Source organism: Cuculus canorus, chromosome 3, assembly GCF_017976375.1.
Source record: "Cuculus canorus isolate bCucCan1 chromosome 3, bCucCan1.pri, whole genome shotgun sequence".
NCBI lineage: Eukaryota > Metazoa > Chordata > Aves > Cuculiformes > Cuculidae > Cuculus > Cuculus canorus.
The window spans coordinates 77,315,704-77,341,013 of record NC_071403.1 but is presented as its reverse complement, the minus strand read 5'-3'; the positions used below and the strand labels follow the sequence as shown (position 1 = coordinate 77,341,013).

Genomic DNA, 25,310 nt, shown 5'->3' with positions numbered 1-25,310 from the left:
TTGCTACCAACTAGAGAGAAGTTTACTTGCAGAGAATTTATCTCACCTCTTCCTAGCTGTTATTCACACAGAGGCACTGTGGAGGTTAAAGGGCTGCAAAAGTCTATGTAAAACATATGTACAGTTAGCTTAGTGTCTCCCTCTTCATCATAATAAAGGAAGCATCCTTTCTTCCTGAGGGCAGTACATATAAATATATCCCCTACGAACAAGGGCAGAGACCAAATCTACCTGTGAAAGGAAATCTAAAGTTATTTGCTCACAAGCTGTGGGCTAATGGTGACTGTGTCTAGGCCATACAACCTTGGTCAATTTGAGAACCATAACTCAAATTTTATTTTTATTTCAATAAACAGTCATTCTTCCTAATTTATTTGTGAGTCAAATTCTGCTAAGTTTTTGCATCAGTTACATTTTAGAATACTTGCTAACAAAACCCAACCTAACACTGACATGGTTCACTGACTCCTACATTTCCTATTAAAACTACTAAAAATGCTGTAAGCACTAAAACACATCTAAAGTCCTTAAAAATCTTCCTTCACTCAACACATACAAAAATTGTTGAGTGTATCTGTTTATCTTTACAGAAACCACTAAACCAGTATGAAAATATTATACTTTGCCATAGACACAAACACACACATACACTCTGTGAACTAAACAAGTATCACTCATCTAGATCTGGTGGAAGTCTTTGGTCACTTTTAGAACTTGGCTTTATACAGAAATGATCATCAGGAAGGAGTTAATTCTAATTTTTTTTACTTCTTTCTTGGTTTATTGATTATTTTTCATATGTTAGAATATTCTGATGATGTTTGATATTGAATTCCTTTTGTATAGTCACTCAAAAAAGAATGCTTCAATTGATCCACTTTTGATTTTTTTTAACCCTTCACATTTTCCTGTGATAGATTGAATATTTCCTCTAAGTCCTTTACTGATTTACTGCCATGTTATGCAAGCACGTTTTATGAATTTCTTTAAAAAAAAAAAAAAAAAGAAATCAAGGAGAAAAAAAGTAAATGGCTTTATTAGTTATTCAGTACATCAAGTTCACCCTAGAGCGGTGGTCCGTACAAAAGCAAACTGCCTGGGGAGTTAGAAAGTCCATTAGCAAGTCCAATTATATTCTTTCATCAACCCACTGTCAAACCATGTCAAAGAAAGAAGCAGCTTCAAATGTAAATGTTAATACTAATTACACAGGCCAAAGTAAAATCTTTCTTTGCTTTTGCCTTTTGGAAGCTTACAGAAGGCTATATAATCTCTAAAATGTATTTTTTTCAGGCTAATGGGGGCATGAGCAGTGCTTTCAGATTAGAAACTGTGGTTCAGCAAGACTAGAAAATCAAATTACTACTTCGACTTCTAGTGTATAAAAATCTCATTCTTGAGATTATAAATCCAAAAATTAGGAGTTAATGCCAACACAGTATTTTAATCATAGTTAGGAAAAATACATAGACTTTCTTTAATCTTTATGACAACTGTTTGAAAGCATATTTAGTCTATATATAGTCTTAATATAAGACTATATATAGTCTTAATATATATAATATCTATAATAATATATATATAGTCTGTACAACACAGAATATGTACATGCAAGCTGGAATACAGTCTATATGTAGGAAAGTCCACGGTATGCATCCTGGGTCCAGTACAAACAACAAGATGCAGCTGCATCAGATAACCTGCTTCTACTCTGCCATCGAGATTCACCAGCTCCTTGGCTGCAGATGATGGAAGAATCTACTTCTCCCAAATGTCTGTATCTTACAAAGGGAGGCATCATAAATTAGTACCTCTAAAAGCAACAGAAATGAAAGCTAAAGAAGTTCAATGAGAGTCAAGCTGTCTACTTTAACAACAGTTAAAATAATGTAATTTCTTACGGCATGTGGATAGTCGTACTTCACCATAGCAAGAACAGGATGAGTGTGCCCAGTGCCTCTTTTCAAGAAACAAGCAAACCATATTACTTGGTGCTGCATCCATAAATATGAAATTTCGTAAAGGAAAAGGTTAAACAACAAAGCTGTCTTAGTATGCTCCAAGCTCTGGCTCCAATGCTGGAAAAACTATACACAGATTTCATTCTTCGTTAGCTTCAGAAGAGAAGTGTATGGACAGCAAATACAGTCACTAAAAGTGAAATAAATTAAAATGCTGTTTTCTCAAGATTTGTTTACACAATCATAATGCACATATGAAAATGCAAGTTAAGATCTTAACACAATAAATCCACCTAATTCAAATGACTGTGTCTACGGGGTCTACGGGCCATATCATATATACAGTAGATTCAGGGCAGAGCTTTTAAAATCTTATGTTGCAAAACAGATTCTGAGCTGATTTTGGTATTCATATCTCATGTTGTGCTCTCAGTATAGGCAAATAGATAAAATGGGAAGCAGACATATTTTAAGTAACAGTGCATTGGAGGAATTCCCAGATTTACCATAGAAGGAATAATAAAACTAAGGACAACTTCACCCTTCTCGAGTTCCGTGCTAGGGGTACCTAAGATAGCTAGTTTAAAATATCTCCAGGAACATTATAGTCTGCAGTAATAATACTCTTGCAGCTCAGGCAAAAATACAGCCATCAATATTTTCTGATTACACTTGTATTTCTGAAAGCAAAAGATTGATACATCCAAGTGATGTATGACACATTACCCACATTCTTCTTCTCGCAAAATATCAGACTAGTTGAGAAACAACTAGAATTTTACTATATCTGAATTTGTGCAATGTATTTTGCATAAATTTGCTTTTATTTTTGTATTATGCAGGCAGCTGGGATAAGTAAAAAAAGATCTGTAATCATCTCAGAAATAAAAACCATTGAAAGCCAAAGCATTATTCCATATTCATGATTTATATATTAAAATAGTAAAATTATATTCTTCAGCTGAAAATATAGCTCACTGGACCTTTTTTTAAAAAAAAATTATACATAATGGCCTATTAACATTAAAGCAAGTAGGTGCTTCACATTTAAGCAAGATCTGAAACCAAGATTAATTGAATTAAAAATATATAACAGACTAGCAATAGCAATATGTAACAAATGCTAATACATGGGATTCTGTCAAGCAGATCCCTGAACAGACCAGTCTGCTCTCCTGAAATCTGGGTATGTGATCTTTCTTAATTGCCCAGCTGCCATCTCTCAGGATGCTGAGTTCCACTACCGCAACGGTTGCTGCATCCAAGTCTGCTCCCAGTCTTAACATCCCTCCTAGCTATTTGTAAATACAAGGGCCAACAGAGTCACCCCTTGTTGGTTTCTTGACCACAACAGAATAAATCTCTATGTTCAGTTATTTTATACACATTAAGAACAAGCCTAAATACTCATTCAGGTGTAGTTCAACAGAGTTAAACATTTTTCCAACAATCCTCCACTTTAAAAACACTTTCGCCGTTTGTATAGTAGGTTTAGGAAGAGAATCCTTTTTACTCTTTCCTTTAATCTCTTTACAGATAATACACACATTTGAGTCACCATTCCTGCTAGCCAAACGCAAATTGCTTGCTAGAAAGATGAACTATGGTTTCAGTTGAGTATTTTGGAAACAATCCTCAAAAGAAACAAAGCCCTCAGCATAAACTATGTTAATATATACCGTCTATACGAGTACATAAACCACTCCAGAACACAGATTGAACATGGACCCACTATCATCTACGCTACTGAAGTAGCAGCAGTTTGGGCCCATGGAATTTAGTGCTTTTCCAGACAACACTTGAACAATGTTTGGAAGACAAAACATGGTACGGACAATTCCTATAATCTGGATGCTGTCACCCTCTTTGGAGGAAGGAAAACAGACAAGTGTGTGTATGCAAGCTGTACCACGCTATTCAGTCTCAAGGCTAGAGAACCAAATGCCTTCACTGTTTTATTTGGCAGTAAAGAAGTCCTCAGTTGTCCCTTGGCCCAACTTACTCCTTGTGTCAGAAGGTTACAATCAACTGAACCTCATTTTAGAGATATAAATGCTCTTAGCTGTTTAAATCAGCAGATTTGGTGAGAAAAATGCAGATTCATGAGAAATCACTGTTTTACCCAACGGATATCCTCTTGTTCTGACTAGATGGAGCTACAACATAAATATCTAGATCAACACAGAAGAGCAAAAATAGAGCAGGAATGGAAAAAAAAAAAGATGCAAGCTGAACAGAATTAAAAGAAAATAAGACAGCAAGGAAACCTTCCACATATTAGTCGAAGAATGTCTCTGAGTTAGTGCAGAGAAGAGAGACCTCTAGCCAGCCTTAAAGGAGGTGACCATGGGGTCAACAGTCAAAGCAGATTGTTGCAGCTATGTGGGAGTTTGATTGATAACTATTTAGTCATCTCCCTCAAGGCTAGCCAGAAGCTTGTGGATTTATTCACTGTGTCAGCTGATCTCTCTTTTCACAACAACGTTAGAAGTATTATAAATGTGAGAAAAAAGGAAAAATTATTAAATCAAAAGAAGTATACTTTAAAATATAATTTATTATTGTTAAGAAAAATAAAGATTAAATGTCCAATAACAAAATTATGTTCAAAGATTCTGACATGCTGCCAACTTTTTCTATGAACTAAATATCTCAAGGGTTTTTTACTGGTTTTTGAAATAGCTGATCAAAGACATACGCTAAAACTTTCCAAATAAGATAGGTGAAATATGTTGGCACATTGCATGAACAACTGAGTCCAGTAAGTCTCACATCAGTGAGCAATCCAAGAACAAAACAGGAGACACACAAATGTACTCTGTTTTTAGTTCCATCGAAACTATTCCACTTGGGTTGGTGGAAGCCAAAGGTATCAGGAAACAAGTGGTAACTAACTGACTTGAGGGAGCCTGGGGAACAATGGAAATATAACATGTTAGAAAGAGTATGCTAACATTCCCATAGGAATAATCACTATGGAAGATAACTGGAAATGACATGTGAAATGTCATGCTGCCTTCAGAAAGAAGCAGCAGCTAGAAATCCCCACAATTCTCTCAGCAAAATGTAATGTCTCATGCTTGTGCCTTAAATTTATGTTGAAATACAGTGAAGTTCTTCTGTTTGTGATGTCTTGGTAATATGCTATTACTAATAAACTAGATTTAGACATGTTACAAAGCCAGTAGGCCAAACCACAAAGAACAAATAATGGTTGTGACAACCGCATTTTTTTCTGTGACTATAATTTTTTTAAAGTAATTTAAAAAAAAAAAAAAAGTTATATCACACACCAATGCCAAAAAAAGTCCCTCCTGTTATAAACAAGGGCTCAGTTTTTTAACTGGTAATGGTTCCCCATGAGCCTAAAATTCCATCACAGCTCAAAAATCTCAGATTTGCAATGCTGAGCACCTCTATTTAGTTAAAGCTGCTTTTGCAGTTTTGGGTATAAGTCCAGCACATTCATAAACTGAATGAAGGACAATATTGCTCATCACTGCTACCACCAGGACAGAGTAGAATCACAGAATCACTAGGCCGGAAAAGACCTCTTGGATCATCGAGTCCAACCATTCCCATCAACCACTAAACCATGTCCCTGAGCACCTCATCTACCCATCTTTTAAATACCTCCAGGGATGGTGACTGAACCACCTCCCTGGGCAGCCTCTGCCAGTGCCCAATGACCCTTTCTATGAAAATTTTTTTCCTGATGCCCAGCCTGAACCTCCCCTGGCGCAGCTTGAGGCCATTCCCCCTTGTCCTGTCCCCTGTCACTTGGGAGAAGAGGCCACTCCCTCCTCTCTACAACCTCCTTTCAGGTAGTTGTAGAGAACAATGAGGTCTCCCCTCAGCCTCCTCGAGGCTAAACAGCCCCAGTTCCCTCAGCTGCTCCTCATAAGACTTGTTCTTTAGACCCTTCACCAGCTTTGTTGCTCTTCTCTGGACACGCTCCAGAGCCTCAACATCCTTCTTGGAGCGAGGGGCACAGAACTGAACACAGGATTCGAAGTGCAGTCTCATCAGTGCCGAGTAGAGTGGCAGAATAACCTCCCTGGACCTGCTGGCCACACTGTTTCTGATACAAGCCAAAATGCCATTGGCCTTCTTGGCCACCTGGGCACACTGCTGGCTCATGTTCAATTGCTGTCAATCAACACCCCCAGGTCCTTCTCCTCTAGGCACTTTCTAGCCACTCTTCCCCTAGTTTGTAGCACTGCATAGGGTTGTTCTGTCCCAAGTGCAGGACCTGGCATTTGGCCTTGTTAAACCTCATGCCATTGGTCTCAGCCCAGTGGTCCAGCCTGTTCACATCCCTTTGCAGAGCCTCCCTATCCTCCAGCAGATCAACACCTCCTCCCAGCTTATTGTCATCCGTAAACTTACTTGGGGTGCATTCGATCTCCTCATCCAGGTCATCGATAAAGACATTGAACAGGGCTGGACCCAGCACTGAGCCTTGGGGGATACCACAGTAGAAAGCATCCAGAAGTTAAAGGGGTAATCCAGGGGTGGCACCATCAGTGTAACTTCATTGTCAAAAGTTTATCTTAAATTATGGTGAAACAGACTTTTTGGAAAGCTGAAAGAAGGCTCATTCCCAAATTTGTTGCTTTATGAATTTGATAGACTGTGGCTGTGATCAGCTCAATTGTCCATAAATCTAAAGCACACAAGACACTGTAACATGGAAAAGAGGTGTGGGACTTCTAAAAATATTGAACATTTATGTAAAACATTGAGTCAACAATTAATTTGGAAGCCAAATATATGTTTTATATATTTATACATAATTCTGCATAATTATATTATTAATTTTATATTAGTAAATAGCTCAACTGGTAGTAAACTGTGATAGCTACAGAAAATGCTCAGCTTCCAGGGGGTTAGGCTGATTAATAGTTATATCTGATAGGGAGGAAGAAGGCTGAACAAAAAACCGTGCAACGCACTTAACTGTCATAATGAATGAAGTATTTCATACCAAACTAAATGACAAGGTGAAAGAACATTTACCTCTCAGCAGTAGGGAGTCCCATTAGACTCACAATGAAAAAAAAAAACCTGCCACAGGGAAAATTGTGAAATGCAATACTGTATACAGAGCACGTTCAGAATAGTTCCATTGAATAACTATTTAATACAGCAATAAAGAACACATTCTAAAGAGCTGTCTTATTTAACAGCAGGGTATTCACACTTCATTAAATTTGTCCTCTGTTGAAAACCAAAATACCATGGTTATGCCCAATTTAAATTACCTCATGATCCATCATCAGGTCTAATAATTAACAGAAATATAATTGTAAAATTACATGATGTAGACACAGGAGCCAAGATATTCCTTGCTCAGATAATGGGACACTGCACTCTTAATTCTCTTACAGAAAAATCATATTGTATCTCACTTTATGCCAACTCTTGGAGAAAAACACTATCTCATCAGATTTTAAATAGTCTGAAGACAGGCATTTACCAAAATGAATAGCTGTCACCCATCTTCTACATGGATCTAAGATTTCCAGGAAAAGGCACATTCCTGTGTTCACCAGATTTTGGGAAGTGTATCTCATTTTTTTCTCAGCCCAAACCCAGTATACCAATTAATACAACTTGAAGCCATTTTCACTTGTTTTGAACTCAGCCTAACTAGTCTACTCTAAGTGTGTAGGGCATGTGTAGATAGAGTCAGTGCTATCACATGAAGAACTATATAACACAGTTAGAGCAGGAATCTCTACACACACCAGGATTCCTAGCATCTCTTGCAATTATGTTTGCCACTAACACAGCCTAATTTGAATGATATCACATGTTGATGTTTTGAAAAATTTCATCATCCCTATTAGCTCTCTTAACATCACACCATGACTAATCACAGCATACAAATAACCTGTGGAAATTCAAGTATTTTCTAGAATTTTCAGACACTGAAGACAAACTTACTTCCAAACTTTTTAAATGATCCATCTGTGTTAACAGATTAATTCATATGTTAGCGCATAAGGCAGTGCCCACAGAGCCATCCGGACAGCTGAAAAGCAAATTACGTCTGTGATAACACTACAGAAAGATAAGAGAAATAGCAAAGAATGAAGATGGAGTTTGGAAATCTAGCATGCTCTTTGCATCAGATAACTTCCCTTCTGTACTAGCTCAAAATGGACAGCTGGAAAAATCGAATGAAGGGACATCTTTGAGGACCTCTATTTAAGGTTATTTTAAGCAACCAACTTAGAAGATGTTTGAATTGCCTGCTTGGAAACAGTTTGCCTTTGATGACTGAATTAACTTAGGCTCCTGACTTTAATTTCTCATTAGCACCTAAGCTACATAAGTGAAAGAAACCACACAAATACTTGACACAGTGTTCCAAGCCCACAGGCTACCTGCAGAATCTGACTTGATATTAACTTACCTTGAGCTAAACAATGTTGACAAGATTGCTTTATGGTTGCTTAAAAAGGAATTGTTATAAAATGTAAATACGTTAAATTTCAAATGAAAAGCAATGCTATGTAATGAAATTAACATTTTAGATAAGCAACAGTAGTTAATATTTTCGATATTATATTGATGAGGAACCACAGTGACATTGGAATCATTCATCAATCTTCATGTTACGACTGATCATATATTTTGAAAAGATATTCACAAACCACTTGAGCCTATTTTTTCTTCAATAGAACCGGCTGTGCTAGGCACCCTATAATGTAGGAACCACACACCCCTCCCCTTATTCAAGATGCATGTATCTCTTTATGCAATATACAGTTAGCAATTATCCATAAAGTTATTAATTTTACCTGTGATTTAATGGATGCACAGTAACAGACACAAATACAAATGAGACTCTGTTAAGGATAACATATTATCAATATCCACGAAATGTTGTATTTGACAGACACTATAGTTAGCCAATTAATGCCTTTAAAACTTCTTTTTGTGAGATTAATACCAGGAGTTACATAAACAAACACAGAATTATGACTTTTTATGTTTCTATGTAAGGACTATCATTCTTCTGACTATTATTATTTCTCTTTTTCTCTTGATTTCGTAGAAAACTATTGAAAGCAGAGATTCTGAACCTGGAGTTCTGCTTTCTGCGAAATCTGAGAGAACAGGTCTGAGACCTTTTTGCTGGAATTTTTAGTTCAGTATTGCTGCAGAACCTGAAGAGTTTAATGCAATTTTGTAACTGCCTGGCAGCATGTAGTTAGTTTCAGGCAGTCATAACCTGATTTACTGCTTGTCATTCTCTAATAGTCTGGGGTTTTTTTCTCTAGCTTATGGTATCATGGGTGTTATAGGATTTTTTTTACCTTTTACATCATAGCAGGACAGAAAGCAGGCTTCATACCCCAACTGCGAGGTTCATCTGAACAACAAAATGTATCTTCCTCTTCATACCATCATTTCCATCTACTTCTTCCTCTGTAGACAGAGGATTATGCTCTCCGCTTACACAGATAAAGCGGGTTTTGCTAACAGCTTGTACGATACTTGGAGGCTAAAACTGAACAGAATATTTAAGCGTAAACCAAATTTAAGATTAGAGGAGTGTCATTTCAATGAAATGAGCAAATCAACTGCATTCAGTTTGGTCTAGCAGATTTCCAGATTAAACCAGATGATGGCATACAGCCAGGAGTGTGGAATAGCAGTGGACTTAATTGTGTGCAGGCCCATAATACAAGCTTTTAAAGAAGATTTCATGTGTCCTTGTATACAGTTCAAATATCTACTTGGTCTTCTATTCCCTTACAGGTTTCCTGAGCATGATATCTGCTCTCCATGAAAGAATTTTGAGAAATAAATTGCATCCATGCTAGACACCTACTACCAAAAAAATTATCGTATCTAATTCTTGAGTATAAACCTAAGCTAAAAAACACAATGGACACCTTCTCAAACAACTTATCCTATTCCTGTCATATATTGTTAATGCAAGTCATGGATTTTCTGTACAATGCATGATATTATTATTTATAATTGTCCTAGTAATTCATTAATCTATACAGCAACAAAAATTGTTAGAAGATACACTGACATAAATACTTTGGTGCAAGAGCTGAAAAACTGTACGCTTTTGCCATATGTGCTTTTGAAGACTTGTTATTCTAGAATTCTCCACATCTACAGAGAAGACAACAAAACAATAGGTCATATTCTGCCAAAAGCATTGAGTACAAGCATTTATCAAATTCTGTATTTTCTTGCTTCATGAAGAGACTAATTATTTTCCCTAGATTAACTTTAACAATACTGCTGGCTGCTTATAACAACTCTTCATTGCCTCCTTCCCAGCTTTGTAATACAGCAGTGATGCTTTGCAAGCAAGGAGTCAAAATCAGTACGAGACCTCTGCTAACGTAGCAAGCAGTATGCACCCCACTCCCCCTGCAAACAAAAGTAAAACAATGTGACATTCTTTCATACTGTGTTTTATTTCTTTCTCCAAGAACTTAATCTCCTTACAAGGAGAAAAACTGTAAACCTTTAAATCTGAAAATTTGATAGAAGCCCAGAGAAAAGTAAACATGAAAACAAAATAAACAAAAAATGCAAACCACTCAAAACTCTAAGTTCTTAGCAAAGTAATATCTCAAATGAAGAAATTATTTTATATCTATTTTCTTAAGATAGTAATTATTTATAAGATTGCCTTTTTGATAAAACTATTAGTGTTCTGCCAGGGAGGATGTGAATTTATGAAAGGCAATTTTAAAAAGGATATAAGGATAATTTAAAAGGATTAAAGAATAATTTTTAAAAGGCAGTAAGTAATTTTAGGCTGCTATATAGACTAGGAGGACAGTCATAAGAGAAATGTTTTAGAATGGAAAGTGATTTCATCAGTAGTTCATCTTCAGCTAAAATATAATTAATGGAAGAAGCACTGTACAAGTGCAGCTAAGTGGCTTGCAGTCTACAAGCTACAGGAATAGCAGAATAGTCCAAAATCTGTATACTAGAGATATAATTTTGTGATATAATGTGAATAGGAATATAAATTTGCTGTTCAAGTAAATACAACACAACTGTAATGATTCAGTGCCTCTAATATTCCTTCTAATAATTAAAATCTCTTTTAGTTGGCTGGGTAAAGTTCCACACACAGCCTAATAGACTTTGGTCACAGAAAGGAATAAAACCCACCATGTTTTGATCCTATTGTATCGTTAGATAGAAATGAAGTTTCATTAAAATGTCAGTATCTGGAGTTCACCATATCAAAATTCTTGAACACCTCAGTTTTTCTTAACACAATATTTAATTTTTGTGTGTGTGCATACATGCTTAATTACTGTCTTGCAATTGTGTCTTTCATTTTACAGGGATTTATCATGTAGGTCCTTAAAGATTTTCTTATCTTATTTCTATTCCTGATTTAATAATTTCACTCAACCACAAATATTAGGATATACAGTAATACAAAAAAACCCCCAACAATTACCAACAATCTTAGGATTAGTATCCTTAGTTTACAAAGTTGTCTGTTAAGTTTTAAAGACTGAAATCTACTGAAATTTACCTTGCCAAGGAATAAAGTACTTTCACTGATCCATTGTATAATTTTAAATTAGAGACTACGGAGGATAATTGCATGGATTAATCTAGTTATCTACATTCAGTGGCTACAGTTATAGAGTATGGGTTAAACTATACTACCTTTTTTTTCATCTAGTGCTCAAAATACATTTTATAGCAGAAATGTAAAAACCTTCGCACTTTTAGCTGGATTCAATGTAATGATTTCCCCCCACCAATAATAAATGTATGCATCTCACGCACTAGTCATCCTGGCAGGTTTCAAGTTACAAAATAATATATTTTTAAATGTGGCACTTAGTGCTAAATCAGCTTTTCCAGACCTCAACTGCCAGAAATCTACTCTTTAACATACTTTGCAGCTACTGCCTCTTTCTCAAACATCAGCTGTCACTGCCTTGACTGCAACAGCCTCACACAAAGACAAAAAGAGAAGTTAACATTTAGAAGACCAAAACTGTAAATATCAATCCTGTGTACACAGACCTGCAGTGTGACATACAAGCAGCTTGCTCTTAAGTTTCCAGTTTGAAATAAAGTATTTAGCACCTAAACAGCTGCTTCTTAAAACTCTTCTGAACTGCTACCAACGCCCCAGCAGAAAAGTTTATTACTGGGGAGATTGAAAGAGTTTCACTTGAAATAAAGCCACAGCTGTAGAATACTCTTCAATTCACAAGAAGTCATGAGATCAGTGTGCTGTTCAGAAGGTAACAAAATACAGAATGTAATAATGGTTAGTACGTAAGCCTTATTCAAAAACTACTTTGCTGTTTTTCACCTTAATCCTCAAAACTCTATGAATGCAGTAGGCTATCACTGCCTATTTATTGGCTATTAGGCCCATTTAACAATATTCAGAAGTAAAGTTGATGCATAGAAAATGGATACAACCTGCCTGATAGCCACTTCATTACCGGCCTATCCACTTAATAATCTTTACTATCCTCTTTAGTGCTACTGTCCCGTTTTCTGTTTATCCCAAGGTCACCTGTATAACAGTTGTAACTCAAACAATACCTAATAGAGACTGCTTCTCTCCCCCCAGTTTTCTCCCAAAGAACTTGAGCCTACTCGGGCAGCACCATGACTCATTTCTTCAGCTATCACTGCAAAACTTTTTAGTGTTTATACAAAAAAAAAAAAAAAAAAAAAAAGAAGGAACTCGAGAGGCTCCTGTGGCTAACATTAGAATCCAGCAATGTTCATAAATGCCAGCTTTAGTCTCGCCAGCCCTACCATCTCCAAGCTTCTCTTGGTAGAGAGAAAGAAGCTCTGCTGAAGTGGGTGGAAGAAAGAAGAGCTTAACACAGGTGTGCAGATTAATTAAAAACCTCTACTTCACTTCTGTTAAGTGGAGAGAGGGAAGAGTGCTCAACTGATTTAAACTGATTCTTTGTTAAAATCTTGTCACAATTTGAAATGCTAAATTTTCATTTGAAATTAATTTGAAATACTTATTTTCATTTGAGATCTGCGATGTAGTTTATAAACAAAATTCTATATACAAAAAGAGTCCCATATCCAAAAGAAGTCATGTGTCCTCTCCCTAATTTTAATTAAATTCTGAACAGCATGACATGTGGTACAGAAAACAATTCATTAAATGAAGCAGCATGGGAAATGTGATAGAGAAACTGCCTTGCTTAAATATAAAGCATTTATTTAACACTGCTTTAACACCATTATTTACCAACATTAAACACTTAAAAATCTTATCAACTCTCAAAGACCAAAAAAATGCATAACCTGAGCCTATATCCCATACTCTTAATCTTCTAAAAATATCCAGGAAGACTATGGGCAAGCTTTTGGATAAACAACCTTTGCACCACAGTAAATGTCATGTTTATGTTAAACTTCAGTGCACAATCAACTTCTATTTCTTCCAGGTGGCTCTATTCAAGAAGATATATCTAGCAGGCTCCCTGAAACAGCATTACCTAAACAAGTTCTGGTAAAATCTACAGTGAAAACATACCACTTAAGGAGTACGTGTACCTATTACTAGGTAAGAACATTCTCTGTTGCGCATTTTTTAAAGACGTTGAAGGAATTACTACTTGTTTCCCCGATTAATGATATTTACCTGCCAGACCTATGGTGTTAGGTTAAACTACCATGCTTCTAAGAAGAAAGGAACATTCCTGTTTGTGATTTTAGTGGGCTACCTGTTTGAAGTATCTTTTGTAAAATGCTGTTTTCTGCAACGACACAGCTCAGATGCAGTTCTTTAAAACCTGTTTTCTGGATTAAGATGCAAGACAGCCACTACATGCTGAAACCAGAGCACGTGTTCAAGATTAGTCTGATATTAGCAATTCTGAGTTAGATCCTCATCTGTAACATACCATTACCTTTGGGCCACAGAAAAGGACCGCAGCTGCCTGATGGGAATTGATGCAGCCATCCCTAACGGCACTTAACCCTGTTAAGGTGCCAGGTGCACAGAGACTGGGGAAACAGGCACATTTACTGAAAGGCTACCTCCATACACATAACGAAACAGCAGAGAACTCCCTGGGGCAAAAGGCATTTACATTATTTACCTCTTGGGAAGGAGCAGTTGCATTATAAGCAGCCTCAAAGAATACAGCACAGAACTCCCCATCCCAAAAGCAGCTTGTCAAACTGAGATTGTTATATCTAATTCCCAGATAGAATCAGGCAAATCTCTTCAGCCCCATAAGGAAAAGTTTTAAAATACCTCTGTCAACACAAGACAGCTTTCCTAAAGACTCAATATAATATCCTTTTAGACATCTGTGCGCTCCTCCTGTTGCCACACACTGGGAAAAGAAACAAAAAAAGCAGCTCTCTAGAAGAGGTGGAGCCAGGCCATATGCACTGTGTGTGCAGAAGACCTTGCACCAGGAGCTTAATTGCATATTACAGACTTGGTTTACAGCCCCTAACAGAAAGAGGAGTTTCACTAAACAGCATTTCGATAGGTATTTAAAATAAAATATGTAATTTCTAAGCAGATGAGAATGCAATCTCAGAATCCTAGAGGAATCTTGGATCGCCTACAGGCCCTCTGCTAAAACCTTGTTTACACGCTGCCACGCTACCGGACATGCAACACCAGTGTAAACAGGTCCAAAGAGTTGGTCCTGAAAGTGTATCTTGTAGCATATATGTAATCATTTGTCTCATATTCTGCCAGACAGAAGGCGAAAGAGAAAATTCCACTTATACCTAATCATAGTTTCCAGCATTTGGAGAACTAAGCCAAAAGTTCCTTTAGGTACCTTATGAATAACATTCAAAACCTAGAGAAATGAAATGAAGAATTAAAGAAACCTACATTTAACATGTTTTCTGGTCAGACAGAAGCCGATTGTGGCTAACCTTTTGTTAACTAGGTCTTAAAATACTTAGGAGAAGGAAGTACAGTCTCAGTAGTCAGTGTGAAAGGAAAAAATGCTATAACCTTAATTGCAAGTAGAGCTGTAATAAACCAAAGGCATATTTTAGTGTCTTTTTAAACTATATTTCTTTTCTAAAAAAAGAGAGAAATTACACTGTATCCTGAATTCTTCAGAAGTTCAGCACATCTTTCCCAAAACTGTTCTAAATACCTTATTTTGCAATTAATATTTGCAAGTAATCAGTTACTACTGACAACGGTAGTAAATGACACTTGCAATTTTTATCTCTGCATATGTAAGACAATTCTGAAGACAAGGAAGCAGACACTTTGCATAAATACACACCCAATTTTGATGTAGATGCATCAATACTAGGATGACTACATATAAACTGTACTACTAGTCGGCAACTTTCACCTAAGATTATCTCTTGAATGTCAACATCTGCTAAAACCAAAAAAGGCATTCAAAATTCCCAATAAAAATTCAGTAAAATCTTTTGTACCACACTGTTAGGCAACCAAACTAAAGGTTGCTAAATCTCTCTCAGAGTACAGTTTATGTCATATTCTATTTTTATTACCATAGTTTCAGTGTATTCCAACCCATCTGTCACAGAAGAAAGAACAGATTTCAACACCAGCATCAACAGAAATTATGTCAATGAACTTTGCTATGCTGTATCTTATTATACTGTTAAGCCTGCTTAAAGAAACAATGTATTTTACATTAACAATCACATTAGTACATGCAAAACACCTCAGCAATCATTCTGAAATCTGTATGTGTGTAGCAACAGAACACACTTATTGAAACTTGGCATCAACAAGTCCATCTCTGACCGCTGAGTTATTTCACTACGTTGAGTCTTGTCTGGGAAGTGCAAAAAGCTCCAGAGGATGCAAAAGCAAATGTATAACCCAAAACATCACCACTATGCAAAGTCACGAGGATCGCAATACCTCTCTGTTTCATTTGAGTAATACATCATCAGTAAGTTGTTAAATTATTATTAACAACTTGCACAATTTTGCTCAGAATGTATGGTAAAAATACACGAAAACTAAACCAGTGACTTTTATTTCCAGTATATTTGCAGAATGAAAACCCTTCCCCTGCAATACTAATGACCCCAGACAAAAGCACTGTGATGTTCTTTCCTGGATGCATCCAGTGTCACTGTCCCTGAAGATGCAGCAGGGTTGAGTGACATTTCTCTTAAAGATTTCTTGGGTTGATCTTCAAGACAGATATAAATATATGGTCTATACTTGACCTGAAGTCTAGGCCAACCTAAAGCTTTGGAGGTCTCATTCCAAACCCGTTAGAGATACCGCCTCTGAAGAAACAAATCTAAGTTCAACACGTCTATATAAATTTCTACTCCAAGAACGTTTTGTTATCTCAAGAAAAAACAAGCTGCTATTCCAAAGAAGAGTCTTTACGTGAGGAAAGAAATAGGCATTTTTGCTGTTCACCAAGATTCCTGAAAAAACTGAGCAGTCAGCAAATGAGCAGAAGACTCCTAAAGACCCCAAATGCTTCTGCAGGGAAGCATTCAAACACTTGGAATTGTTAAAAGCACAGGGTTGCTAGGCCTAAGCCTTGTACTAAAGTCACTGGGTATACTTCCTACCTAAAAACTCTCCCAGCAGTTTGTCCTTCTACAGAGATAATACAGAAGTATTGCTATAGTTTCTTCTTGGCCAAAACTTTTTTTTTTTTAATAAACAGTAATCTCAGCCAAACTGAAAAGCCTGTTTCCACTCTCAAATAGACACTGTAGCAGACGAGTTTTCTCCTGCAATGCTGTAAAAGACCAAAAACCTTTCTCTTCCATTTTCATCAAAGTGCGGCCCTCATGTCCTCAAGGAAAAGCCTGAAGCATGGATTACTGCAACTTACACTTCCTTATCTGAAAAGTCTCACTTGCCAATTTGTGTTGTGAAAATGTTGGCATTTTGTGTTTTAAACAAGTTATCATGGGCAAGAGGGTGTATTTTTATACTAATTGCTGAAACATATATTATTATTTTTCCACTAAGTGTTAAAGGGAAGATGTGATTCTTTCTGAAAAAAACCTAATCAAGACTTAAAACAAATAAGCATCTGGGAATTGCCTAGATGAACCTATCCAACATCCATTTAGCCCATGAGGAAGATAGCAATAATAATTCATGGAAGCTGGTCTCTTCTGTTCTATAAGATACAGTTTATAAACGTCTATAAAAATTAGAATTTATATACTACCACAGGAATTTTTATACTAGAAAGCATTAACAAAAACTTTCCCATAAGGTCCCTCTCTATCCTTCCAACTAAAGGGATAATTTGAAGTTAAGGTTACTCATATCAATGCTTTTTCTGTTTAACAGCAATTACACACCACTACCTGATGATTTCTAGTCATCCTAAATTAAACTGAAATAAAGTAGAACAAGAGTTGCAGAGACCTAATGCAAAGCAAGTGTAAAAAAAAATTAAGCCTAGTTTCATTTTTAAAGTGTAAGATACTACAAGCAATGAGGGAAAAAAAGAAAACGTGACAGAGACATCTTTGACTGCAGAATTCCAATATAAGATTAAAGCATAACAAACCCGTGACTTTTAATAAGCTGGATACTCAGTTCTGTGTGATAACAAGCTGTTTCACACAAATCCAATATAAAAAAAAAAAAAAGTAATGCACTAGCTGATAGAGACTTAAAATCTTGCCATTTTTTCAGCTTCAGCAAGACAAAAACATAATAAAGATCCAAGCTTTTTCTGCAGAGGAATGCGAGTGCTTCATGATTTGTTGGACACGCTTATTTCTTTTCCATTTTCAAAACAAGTTAAATCAATCTGATTATTTAAATGCTCAAAACTCCACTTGTGATTTTTAATAAGAAAGATCATTTTGCTTGACCAAACAAGTAAACGAGTTGTGACTGGACAAGCAATAAATCTTACTTATTATTCTACTGCCATATCTGACATACCACTGGGATGAATATGGACTGATCTATTTAAATACTGTCCAGCTGTTCTCATAGACATGTTGTTACGAATGCCTGCTGAGTTTCTCTACACTTTTAACTGATCCATGTATTTTTAAAGTCACATTCAGTAAGATACCGTGACTACATATTCCAACATGTCTAATGCATTAATACAGATATTTAAAAAACAAGTATTTATAGCAGCTCATGCCCCAGTTAAAACTTAAAACCTAAAGGCAGCACAGGAATCAAGCAGAGCAAAAATAGTGGCCACCAGAACTTCATGAAATAAATGGCATTTTCCCATTTGGTTTTTTCTATATGCTGAAAGCAGAAGAAGGAATAAGCTGATTAGATGAGGTTTTTATGGAGGATTAATTTCTTTAATATGGAACTCCTTTAACAGCCTTCTGCCACAAAACAGTTTCCAAAGCCCATTAGTATACACAGATCTCAGATTCTGCTTCACCCTTGCTGTTCCAAAATCACACCTTTCAAGTTTTAATGCCTTTGCATAGGAACTTGCACAGCATTCACATAAGAAATAAGACTGGAACTTGTTGAAAATCTCAGATGGCTTCACATCAGCTTCACCGTCTTTTAGGTCGCTACATTTCAGCAGACCTGCATGGGCACCTTCTGTGACTACAGACAAGGTCTAGCACAAGCTACAGACAGTAGAGTCTTCCATGCACTTGTGATAAGGAATAACCACAGTAACTTGAACATTACTCTACAGCAAACAATTGCTGTCACTTACCATCCAAATGGTAGCAGCTATACATAAATTTCAAGTACATTAGATCCTTTCAAATAAGCTATATATTTATATATAGCTTATATATATATAAGCTTATATATATATAAGCACTCTATAAAGATAAATACTACTATAATACATAACTTAAAATAAAAATATTAAAATACAGTTTAGGTGGTTCAACTCTCATAGTTAAACTGTGGTTATCAGCCTCTGCCACCAATTTACTTATTCCAAAATTACATTTACTACTGTCAACAACACATGACACCGCTTCAAGCATCATATTTCTTTTTTCCCCCAACTACAGAAAGACAAGGAAAAGTGCAGTCATGTTCCAATACACATCCTACCTCCTGAAACAATCACCCTAAAGCACAAACTAGGCCCCTATTCTCTCTCACAGCCCAGTAAATCTCATCACCACTGGCACATCCGCATTTTTAATCTCAATCTGTCAGCACAGTGGAACACACACAAGCATACTTACAGCAATATTCTGATAAATCCGACATTGCTATTACATTGTAAGCACCCTTACATAAACAACATCTTTTAGTATCCATAGATAACAGGCTGGCTTTCCAGGTACTGTGCTCCGGCAGCAAACACCGCAGACAGACCTGACAGAGGGAGCAATCTCTTGTAGCCCTCTGCTCACAAGTGTCTGGCTTGAAGGCAACTGGAATGCAAAATGTGCTTTTGCAAATGCACATTATTTTGTAAATACTACAACATATCAGATAATGCAGGAAACAGTGATATATAAAAAGCATAGGTGAAGTCTACAATATGCTGTTAAAGGTGTTCTCAGCAAGTTTGACATATTCAGGAAAACTGTTCAATATTGCAGAAAGTTTTGGCAATACAAGAACAGGAACACCTGATAACTTTATTTCTACAACACTGGAAAAATGTCTCAAACTTAAGAACCTCCGTTTACAAATGAATTTAAAACAAATAAATAAAATCAAGTGGGTTTTTTTTTAATTATGAGAAGTATCTCAGCTGGTTATATTTATTTTTGCTGGTTTCTGTGGCCAGCTTTTTTGGCTTTCACACGCATAAACTGCAGAAATATTATAGAAAAGGACTGCCTCCATTCAACATTTCATCAAGAGGAAAAAAAAGAGGATTCATCTAACTGCTTGCTGTTATACAAGTAATGCACGTTATAGAAGTAGGAAACCCTTCTGTTCTTTTGAAAGTGTTCAACTACTGTCAAAACTAATGATCCAGTCTTGCAAGTGGTTATACTAAACATAAATCCTACACTTGTATGAATGTGGTTGAAGGCAGTGACACTGCATGAATTGCAAGTTTCTCATTAAATTAACTTATGGCCATTACAATAAGCTGCTACAAGAACTCACTTTTAAATTACGCAAGAAGGAAAACAAATCCCATATGTTAATATTACAGCTTCTGAAACCTAATCCTGCAAAACGCAGATGAATTCAATGAAAACAAGTTACATGCATAATGATGGGTCTACACGACACTTCCTACATTAAAATGTTGCAATAGCCACGCTTTTATATGGCTATTACACAGTAGCTATGATGCTTCAGCTAGATCACATTTCCAGAACAATCAAACACAGAACAACTGTGCAAGACACTTCATGATTGCTTTGTGGTCTGTAACATAAACCTTAGGGTAAACCATAGGACTGGCAGCTCAGAGAAAGGAGCATTCTGACCTCCAGCGCCCCAAGACGCTAGGCTGTACTTAATAATCAAAGCTTTCAGTTTTATAAAAACAAGAGGGAGATTAGCGTGTTTCATGCTTTTTGATTGTAAAGTAAACTTCATAACTGACATCTTTTTACTACATACTTGTTAACCAACAGTATTAACTATTCCTCAGCTAAATAAAATGCAAGAACTGTATTATATGACTGCAAGTAACAAAAGAATCACAGAATAGTTCAGGTTAGAAGGAAAGCTCCGGGGGTCAGCCAATGCAACCCCTTCACAAAGCAGGGCTTGCTTCAAAGTTACATCAGGTAGTTCAGGACCTCATCTCATCGTGAAGTTAAAAGGAGAAAGAGCTTGAAGTACAGCACCTTGTGCGGAAAAACAAAACACTTCAGAGCACACTTATTCAGACTCTGAACATCCACCTTATTAGCCGAGTGTCGTGTGCTAAATTCCTTACACAAAAAGAACTTATTTTTCAAATATAAGTCTTGGGGGAAATGGCATTTGTCCATTACTCCAATAGAGTCTGGTCTGCTTTAGCCCAAACTAAATTATTCCCAAGTGCATTATCCTGATACAAAGCAAGAGGCACAACTATTAAACTTGTGAAAACACATTAAGCATGCACTTTTAAACATCTGACCTTTTCATCAAGGACAAATATCCAGTCTCAAGACGTTAATAAACACTTCAAGGTAACACACAGGTACTCAACTCTCCAATTCACGGGTTCATCAATTATTCTCTCCACAAAGTAGCTTCCTCTGTATTGAAGGATTTCAGTGAATGCTAACAGCAATCCTCAGAAGCAGATGATTTTCCCACATCAAGGTCTTCCAATCTTAATGATTTCACAGTATTTTCCAAAATCTGCAAGTTTTAGTTTTTAAAATCATGTTTCAAATCTCTAGAAATTAGAACCTGTTGGACTGCAATATATGCGCTGCTGTTTAGAAGCTGGTCTCAGTCAAATAAATACTGACAAAACAAAACAAAAGAAGGGGTAAGTGCATTCACCCCACTGATTCCAACTAGATGACAGCTGTGAAGCCTAAAATGTGAGAACTTAAATTTCTGTGTTTATTAGGCATATTAACCACACAAGGAAACATCTACTTAAAAGTACTTACAATGACGGGCCATTACATCGGTAATGACTGCAACATGCACTGAAGGAAAAGGAGGCAACCATTAACAGGCGCAAGCAACAGAATCTTCTAGCAGCATTTCGGAGACTCTCCACTTCCTTAAACTCCACGTGACAGTAACTTTTCTTGGCCACTAAAAGCTGAAATTAACTGTTATTTGGGTCCTGCTCATGCCTTCTGGACCCAAATGTTTCATCCTTTGTTGAAACTATAGTTTTCCTACAGAATTCTGATCTTGTTGCAGATGTGAACCAAAACTCATCTTTCCAGTGCATCAGTTGGATGTCCATCGAGTCCCTTCAAACACCTACTAATTGGAACAGGTGGTTGCTCGTTATCTTTAAAGAGCAGAACAGGCATAGCCAGCATCCAAGTATGAATACCAGACACTCCTATTCTTTCACTTCCCATTGTACATTCTAAGTGTGGCACTGCCAAATGCAGTCTCCTAATATGAGGCATCTTAAAATAAAAGGCACAAAAGTTGGAAAACACAACTAGTTTGGGGAGGTTTTGTCAAGTAAAACATTTAGAACATTTTTCCTTAGTTGATGGAATATTAAACAAAAAGAAGGAAGGGGGGGGAAGAGAACCAAAGCATCACTGTCCAAACAAAAACCAGTGGATATATGCAGATGTGTAGCAGTATTAACAAATTCTATTTCTAGTGATTAATGAGATTTCAAACATAAGCTCAGAAATATACAACTCTGTACATGGATTACAGCTCATATTCCATAGAGTATCAAAATATACATTCATACACAAGGAAAACTTTTTGTGATACTGCAAATACACCTAAAATGCTCATCCTTCCCTGAAAGTCCTGAGCAGCCCAGTGCCTATTTAAACAGCCTTTTGGAACTGATAATACCTTTGAAACCAGAATAAACTTTTATGCACATCCACTGTATTTCATGAATCACTGCTGCTTCAACACATTATAAATGGGAGGAGAAGAATGCTACTAGGATACACAGTGGCCAAAAGCTCTCACTGGGAAAAGTGGATGGCTTTCTGTAAACAAGGCTCCAGAATGACTAGATGACAACCATGTGATTTTGCTACTGAGTGTCAAAACTCTGACTACAGCATGTGTTTCCACAGTACTACCGCACCATGAGTCACCTGGGACTATTCTAGTTTCACATCATCAAGGAAATGCTTCATTCATGCCGAATTGGGTGAATAGGGAGAGCAGCAGTCAGCTGTGCTCTGAGGAGTGTCATTACCATGCAACAACCTTCATAAGGATATTCTAGGTTCAGATGTCTATCAGAAAGTAGTAAAGACAACATTAATTTTCTATTTTACTGATGTACATTTCTGTGCTTTGGATAGATTTTTTAAAAAGGCTACCTTGAACTTTGTAACCATGTTTTCATTGTGTTATTTTGTGAGGTACAGTAAAATCGGTATTTCCATAGGAGGATGGTATCAATTAAATCCACTTCTTAAACAGCATTTGAAAGAAATAGACAAAAATTGTCCAGACCAGGAGAAAAACCTGCCCTTCTGTAGCCATCTTGCACCAGCACATTTGGGATTTTTTTGTAGTACAAATAGCTAAACTTGATTTTGAGAAAAATTTTCAGGATGCTATGTATACATGTACAAGAATAAAGAGATTAGTTTGACCTATGTGCCAGATTTACGACCTCTTGTGCTGAGATTTCCTAAGTGTAAAGAGAGCTACACCTGTCTCCTGTAAGACATCAGAATTGGGAAGCTGAGGTCCCAGCACCTGAAAAATCAAGGTGCTGGATCTGTGATTTTGCAGCAGCGTTGCACTAAGATCTTCCCAGTGCATTTCTGTATTCAGGCAAAGTGCTTTGCTTTTGGTGCACTGCAATAGAAAAAAAAAAACCCAAAAAAGCAACAAACCAAACCAACAAAAAAACTTACCTTCTCTCTTATTATTGCAACATTTTGAAGCTTTGCTACAAAAATAGTGACAATTAACAGTATCTACAAAGCCATGTGATAACAAATGCTGGTAACAAATCTGAGCTGCTCTAAAACGACAGGTACCTGCTGAGCTGCGAGAAGCAAAGGAGGGGATGATCTGCCAGCCCTAGATTCTCCTCCCTTCCCTCTAAACCCCACCCCACCCCACCGCCAGAGAAATCAGCCCCCTTACCTGATAATATCATCGTTGTGCCCCAGGAAGAATTTCTGGCTGTGCTCTCTGGTGTTGTAAACCACGCCGACTCCGGCCACGAAGTAAACCACCTCCTTGCCCGCGGTGTAGTACAGGTTGTTGCGGCACTGGTGACCCCGGTACCCGTAAACCCACTCCAGACGGAGCTGGCAGCTGGGAGCTGCCCGATCCGCCATGATATCCAATCCCCTCTCCCCACAGCACGCACAAAACCCGCCGCTGCTCCTCCTTCTTCCCCCCCCTTTCAGGCTTTTCCCCCCCTTTTCCTTTAAAACCGTTCGCGATCCCTGCCCAGCTCTCCGAAGCTTCAGGTGGCACTTGAGAGCGGAGATGTTAAATGGAAAACACGCGCGGGGAGGAGATACTCTGCTGCTGCGCTGCCACCATCATCATCATCATCTGCTGCCACCGCCGCTCCCCGACCCAGCCAACTTCTCGGGGGAGAAAGGAGAGCACAAAGCACACCTACATAAACAGCAGACGGGGCTTTGGGCTTGGTTTTTTTCCTCCTCTTTCCGAAAGCAAAGTAACTTCTGTGCGTCACCACCACCACCACCACCTGCCAAGGGCTGCCTGCTGCATCTCCCGTGCTGCACCTTCTTGGCTCCCTGCGAAAACCTGCCTGGGTGCTTATGTGTTTAAGATAGCTGTCTTTGGGTCAAAACCGAAAGAGAGAGGAGAAAAAAAAACAAGCACTACACCGACAACCCTGTTTTTCATAGAACAATAGAATCACAGAATCACCAGGTTGGAAAAGACCTCTTAGATCACTGAGTCCAACCGTTCGTATGTGCCACTAAACCGTGTCCCTGAGCACCTCGTCTACTCGTCTTTTAAACACCTCCAGGGATGGGGACTCAACCACCTCCCTGGGCAGCCTCTGCCAGTGCCCGATGACCCTTTCTGTGAAAAATCTTTTCCTGATATCCAGTCCTGAGCAGCTTGAGGCTGTTCCCCGTTGTCCTGTCCCCTGTCACTTGGGAGAAGAGGCCAGCTCCCTCCTCTCTACAAACTCCTTTCAGGTAGTTGTAGAAAGCAATAAGGTCTTCCCTCGGTCTTCTCTTCCCAAGGCTAAACAAACCTAATGATCCAATGGTTTGGGTCAGAAAGGACCTTAAGGTCCCTCCCCAGCTTTCGTCCAGGCTCCCTTTCAGTTGCTATAAAGTCTCGCCAGAGCCTTCTCTTCTCAGGGCTAAACTCAGCCCAACTGTCTCAGCCTGTCCTTGTATGGGAGGTCTCACTATAATTCAGAAAAAGGAAGATAGAACCATTGAATGGTTTAGGTTGGAAGGGACCTTAAAGATTCACCCAGTTCCATGGGACACCTTCTACTGGATCAGGTTGCTCAAAGACCCATCCAGCCTTGCCTTGAACACCTCCAGGGACTGAGCAGCCATGACTTCTCTGGTCAACCTGTGCCAGTGCCTCACCACCCTCATCCAACCCGGCCCTGAACACCTCCAGGGATGGGCGAAAATTTTCGATTGCAACTTTCAGCTGTGGGATGCACATGTATTTAAAATGCAAAGGGACCACAGTGGTGGTGGGGGGCACTGTTTGGATCTGTGATGTCTCAGTTCTGAGTGGTTTAGTGTCTTTTAAGGCTTTTCAGCAGGGTCCAAGGCTCTGAGTGTGCACATGAGATAGTAATGAAAGAGTGGATTTGT

The 25,310-nt window shown here is 37.7% G+C and overlaps 1 protein-coding gene across 7 annotated transcripts in view; it reads right to left on the bottom strand.

The window, feature by feature from the left end:
* The window catches only part of EML6 (EMAP like 6), a 120,229-nt gene extending 96,406 nt beyond the window's left edge, over positions 1–23,823 (bottom strand). For 6 of the 7 annotated variants that reach the window (XR_008449163.1, XR_008449164.1, XR_008449166.1 and 3 more), the window contains exon 1: positions 23,623–23,823. Coding sequence is in view for 3 of the 7 variants with exons in the window: in XM_054062880.1 (XP_053918855.1) it covers positions 23,623–23,819 (197 nt within the window). In the remaining 4 variants the exon portion in view is untranslated. Of the gene's footprint in view, positions 1–20,977; positions 21,013–23,622 lie in introns of those variants that run through there. The other variant, XM_054062882.1, reaches the window with a different exon arrangement.
* Between the last annotated feature and the right edge of the window lie 1,487 nt (positions 23,824–25,310).